The 5,874-nt window shown below is 60.1% G+C and overlaps 1 protein-coding gene across 1 annotated transcript in view; it reads right to left on the reverse strand.

The window, feature by feature from the left end:
• Positions 1-3,593: 3,593 nt before the first annotated feature.
• Positions 3,594-5,874, reverse strand: part of LOC138855496 (uncharacterized) — a gene marked incomplete at its 5' end in the record, with an annotated part of 6,290 nt that continues 4,009 nt past the window's right edge. Inside the window, one exon of the mRNA XM_070105099.1 lies at positions 3,594-4,283. Coding sequence (XP_069961200.1) covers positions 3,594-4,283 — 690 coding nt within the window. The remainder of the gene's footprint in view (positions 4,284-5,874) is intronic.

The following is a 5,874-nucleotide window of genomic DNA, read 5'->3' on the forward strand; positions in this document are numbered from 1 at the left end:
GGCGCTGCCGGTGGCGGTGACGGCACTGCCGGTGGCGGTGGCAACGCTGCCGGTGGCCCGGTGGCTACGGTGGCGGTGCCAGCACTGCCAGTGGCAGTGGCACTGCCGGTAGCGGTACCAGCACTGCCGGTGGCGGTGGCAAGCGCACCGGTGGCGGTGCCAGCACTTTGCCGGCGGCGGTACCAGCACTGCCGGTGGCGGTGGCAAGCACTGCCGGTGGCGGTGCACTGCCGGTGGCAGTGCCAACGCTGCAGTAGCGGTGCCAGCACTGCCGGTGGCGGTGGCAGCACTGCCGGTGGCGGTGGCAGCACTGCCGGTGGCGGTGCCAGCACTGCCGGTAGCGGTACCAGCACTGCCGGTGGCGGTAGCAGCACTGCCGGTGGCAGGTGCCAGCTGCCGGTGGCGGTACCGAAAGCACTGCCGGTAGCGGTGCCAGCACTGCCGGTGGCAGTGCCAGCACTGCGGTGGCGGTACCAGCACTGCCAGTGGCGGTAGCAGCACTGCCGGTGGCAGTACCAGCACTGCCGGTGGCGGTGGCTACCGGTGGCGGTGGCAAGCACTGCAGTGGCAGTGGCAAGCACTGCCGGTGGCGGGCCAGCACTGCCGGTGGCAGTGGCACTACCCGGTAGCGGTGGCAGCACTGCCAGTAGCGGTGGCAGCACTACCGGTGGCGGTAGCAGCACTGCGGTAGCGGTAGCGGCACTGCAGTAGCGGTAGCAGCACTGCCGGTTAGGTGCCAGCACTGCCGAGTGGCAGCACTGCCGGTGGCAGTGGCAACGCTGCCAGTTAGGTACCAGCACTGCCAGTAGCGGTAGCAGCACTGCCAGTGGCACTGGCAGCACTGCCGGTGGCAGTGGCAAGCGGTGCCGGCGGCGAGTGGCAGCGCTGCCGCACCGGTGGCGGTGGCAGCACTGCGGTTCGGAGTGCCAGCACTGCACCGGTGGCGGTGCCAGCACTGCGGTGGCGGTGGCAGCACTGCCGGCGGCGGTGGCAGCACTGCCGGCGGCGGTGGCAGCGCCGGTGGTGCAGCTGCCGGTGGCGGTGCCAGCACTGCCGGTGGCGGTGCCGAGCGCTGCCGGTGGCGGTGCCAGCGCTTGCCGGTGGCGGTGAAAGCATTACCGGTGGCGGTACCAGCACTGCCGGTGGCAGTGGCAACTGCCGGTGGCAGTGCCAGCACTGCCGGTGGCGGTAGCAGCACTACCGGTAGCAGTGCCAGCACTACCGGTAGCGGTAAGCAGCTTTTCACGCCGGTGCGGTGCAGCACTGCAGTGGCAGGTGCCAGCACTGCCGAGTGGCCAGTGCCAGCACTACCGGTGGCAGTGCCAGCACTACCGGTGGCCCGGTGCCAGCACTGCCGGTGGCAGTGCGAGCACTGCCGGTGGCGGTAGCACTGCCGGTGGCGGTGCCAACGCCGCCGGTAGCGGTGGCAGCCTGCCCGGCGGCAGTGGCAACGCTGCCGGTAGCGGTGGCACTGCCGGTGGCAGTGGCAAGCATTGCCAGTGGCGGTGCCAGCGCTGCCGGTGGCGGTGCCAGCACTGCCGGTGGCTGGTCACCAGCACTACCGGTGGCGGTGTAGCACTGCCGGTGGCGGTGGCGGCGCTGCCGGTGGCGAGTGCCAGCACTGCCGGTAAGCGGTGGCAGCACTACCAGCGGCGGTAGCAACACTACGATAGCAGTAGCAGCATTACCAGCGGCAGTGTAGCACTGCAGTGGCAGTGGCAACACTGCCACGGCGGCGGTAGCGCGGTGGCGAGTGGCAGCACGGCAGCGGTGGCAGCAGCACTGGCGGCGTGGCCAACGCTGGCAGCGGCAGCAGCACTGCTGGCGGCGGCGGCACTGGCGGCAGCGGCAACGCACTGGCAGCGGCGGCAAGACTGGCAGCGGTGGCAGCGGCACTGGCGGCGGCATCGGCACTGGCAGCAGCGGTACTGGCGCGAAGCACTGGCGGAAGCGGCAGCGGTACTGGCATCGGCACTGGCAGGCGGTAGCCGTACTGGCGCCGACGCTGGCGGAAGCGGCGTAATGCTGGCATCAACGCTGGCAGAGCAGCGGCAATGCTAGCATGAAAACACTGTGGAGCGGCGGCCAATGCTGGCATCAGCACTAGCGGAAGCGGTGGCAAATACTGGCGCCAAGCACTGGCAGAGCGGCGGCGAAGTAACTGGCATCAGCACTGGCGGAAGCGGCGGCAATGCTGGCGTAGGCACTGTGGAAGCGGCAGCCAGTACTGGCATCGGCACTGGCAGAGCGGCGGCAATGCTGGCATGAAGCGCTGGCAGAGCGGCGGCAATGCCCCAACAGGCGCTGTGGAAGCGGCGGCGTACTGGCGCGAAACGCTGGCGGACGCGGCGGCGGTAGCATGAAGCACTGGCAGAAGCGGTGGCAGTACTGGCGTCAGCACTGGCAGCGGCAATGCTGGCATAAACACTAGCGGAAGCGGCGGCAATGCTGGCATAAACACTGGCAGAAGCGGCAGCCAGTACTGGCATCAGCACTGGCAGAAGCGGCGGCAATGCTAGCGCAAACGCCTGCAGGCGGTGGCAATGCTGGCATCGGCACTGGCGGGAGCGGCAGCCGTGCTGGCATCAGCACTGGCAGAGCCGGTGGCAGTACTGGCGTCAGCACTGGCAGGAGCGGTGTGATACTGGCATAGGCACTGGCAGAGCGGCAGCCAGTACTGGCATCAACGCTGGCAGAGCGGCAGCAATGCTGGCATCGGCACTGGCAGAGCGGTGGCAATGCTGGCATGAGCACTGGCAGAAGCGGCAGCAGTACTGGCATCAGCACTGGCAGAGCGGCAGCAGTTCGCGCAAACGCTGGCAGAAGCGGCGGCAATGCTAGCATCAGCACTGGAAGCGGTAGCAGTACTAGCGGCGGCAATGGCAATGCTGGCAGCGCTACTGGCGCAAACGCTGGCAGAGCAGCGGCAATACTGGCATCGGCGCACTGGCAAGCGGTAGCAATGCAGCAGCAGCAATGGCAATGCCGCGGCACTGCTGGCGCCAAACACTGGCAGGCAGCGGCAATGCTGGCATGAAACACTGGCAGAGCAGCAGCAGTACTGGCATCAGCACTGGCAGAAGCGGCGGCAATGCTGGCATCAGCACTGGCAGAGCGGCAGCAATGCTAGCGTCAGCACTGGCAGAGCAGCCAGCAATGCTAGCATCAGCACTGGCAGAGCAGCAATGCTAGCGCAAACACTGGCAGGAGGCAGCGGCAATGCTGGCATAAACACTGGCAGAAGCGGCAGCAATGCTGGCATAGGCACTGGCAGAGCAGCGGCAGTACTGGCATGAAGCACTGGCAGAGCGGCAGCCAGTATAGCAAACGCTGGCGGAAACGGCGGCAATGCTAGCGCCAAACGCTAGCGAAACGGTAGCAATGCGGCATCAGCACTGGCGGAAGCGGCGGCAATACTGGCATAAACACTGGCAGAGCGGCAGCAATGCTGGCGCCAAACGCTGGCAGAAACGGCAGCAATGCGGCATCAACGCTGGCAGGAAGCAGCAGCAATGCTAGCATAAACGCTATGGAAGCGGTAGCAAGTACTGGCATCAGCACTGGCGGAAGCGGTGGCAATGCTGGCATCAGCGCTAACCCGGAAGCAGCGGCAATGCTGGCATCGGCACTGGCAGAGCGGTGATACTGGCATGAAGCACTGGCAGAGCGCGCCAGTATGGCGCCGAAGCACTGGCGGAAGCGGTGGCAGTACTGGCGGCAGCGGTATCGGTACTGGCAGCAATGCTGGCATGAAGCACTGGCGGAAGCGGCGGCAATGCTGGCGCCAGCACTGGCGGAAGCGGTGGCGATGCTGGCGCAAACGCTGGCAGAGCGGCGGCAATGCTGGCATCAGCACTGGCAGGAAGCGGTGGCAATGCTGGCATCAGCGCGCTGGCAGAGCAGCGTGATACTAGCATCAACTGTGAAACGGTAGCAATACTAGCAGCAGCAATAGCAATACTAGCAGCAATACTAGCATAAACACTAGCAGAAGCAGCAGCAATACTAGCATCAACACTAGCAGAAGCAGTAGCAATACTAGCATAAACACTAGCAGAAGCAGCAGCAATACTAGCATCAACACTAGCAGAAGCAGCAGCAATACTAGCATAAACACTAGCAGAAGCAGCAGCAATACTAGCATCAACACTAGCAGAAGCAGTAGCAATACTAGCAGCAGCAATAGCAATACTAGCAGCACTACTAGCATAAACACTAGCAGAAGCAGCAGCAATACTACCATAAACACTAGCACTAGTAGTCCCAGGTACTATCTTGTAGTCCTGGTCATGATGGACATCAGACAAAATAACTTGTCAGACATTGGTCAGATTAATATATAACAACAAGTCACAATACCGTGACTGGAACGATACACAAATAACCCGCACATAAAAGAGAGAAGCTTACGACGACGTTTCGGTCCGACTTGGACCATTGACAAAGTCACACTAACAGAGGTGGAGCAAGACGGCTATATATAGGCAGGAAGAGTTGGTAGTAGTAGTAGTAGTAGTAGTAGTAGTAGTAGTAGTAGTAGTAGTAGTAGTAGTAGAAGTACAAGAATTGTATATAATACCGACAGGATGAAATTAAGACACATGCACAACGCCCGGGCATCCCCACCGTAGACGTTTCGCCATCCAGCCAGCCACTGGATGGCGAAACGTCCACAACAAAGACAGCCAGACGCCGCACAAGTCGGACCGAAACGTCGTCGTAAGCTTCTCTCTTTTATGTGCGGGTTATTTGTGTATTGGTCAGATTAGTTTAGTTACTGTTCAACTACGTTACCACAGAAGGAGTTTTATTAGTATTAATGATGCAAGGAACGCTAAACCCGTAAGGGTTCTTGCTACACCAGGGTTGGGAGCGGGAGGCCATTATCTTTGATCCAGTGAAGGGGAGGATGCCCATTTTCTTGGATCAAGAGCCTCTTAGAGGCATGAAGACATCTAGAAGTGTGATAGAGAAAACTAAGCAGGTTCGAGGGAGACTAGTCTAATTAAGTTTATTAATTCACTGGTGTACATAAGTAAGATAAGATAAGATAAGATTTCGTTGGGATTTTTAACCCCGGAGGGTTAGCCACCCAGGATCACCCAAGAAAGTCAGTGCGTCATCGAGGACTGTCTAACTTATTTCCATTGGGGTCCTTAATCTTGTCCCCCAGGATGCCACCCACACCAGTCGACTAACACCCAGGTACCTATTTGCTGCTAGGTGAACAGGACAACAGGTGTAAGGAAACGTGTCGAAATGTTTCCACCCGCCGGGAATCGAACCCGGGCCCTCCGTGTGTGAAGCGGGAGCTTTAGCCACCAGGCCACCGGGCCAATTATACAATTATTACAGTTATTATACAATTATTATACATAATGTAACTTACCCAGCAGGATAACCTGGAAACTCAGAATGAATTATTTCCAGTGGTAGCGCACTCGCCTCACACATTGAGGTCCGTGGTTCGATCCCCGGTACGAATGTAAACATTAGGATGTGTTTCCTTAAGACACCTGCTGTTACAGTTCACCTAGCAGCAAGTAGGTACCTGGGTGTTAGTTACCTTACACTTGCTGTCCCTCTTCACCTAACAGTAAAATAAGTACCTGGGTGTTAGTGGACTGGTGTGGGTCGCATCCTGGGTGTTAGTGGACTGGTGTGGGTCACATCCTGGGTGTTAGTGGACTGGTGTGGGTCACATCCTGGGTGTTAGTGGACTGGTGTGGGTCACATCCTGGGTGTTAGTGGACTGGTGTGGGTCGCATCCTGGGTGTTAGTGGACTGGTGTGGGTCACATCCTGGGTGTTAGTGGACTGGTGTGGGTCACATCCTGGGTGTTAGTGGACTGGTGTGGGTCGCACCCTGGGTGTT

The sequence above is a fragment of the Cherax quadricarinatus genome, chromosome 97 (assembly GCF_038502225.1).
Source record: "Cherax quadricarinatus isolate ZL_2023a chromosome 97, ASM3850222v1, whole genome shotgun sequence".
Lineage (NCBI taxonomy): Eukaryota > Metazoa > Arthropoda > Malacostraca > Decapoda > Parastacidae > Cherax > Cherax quadricarinatus.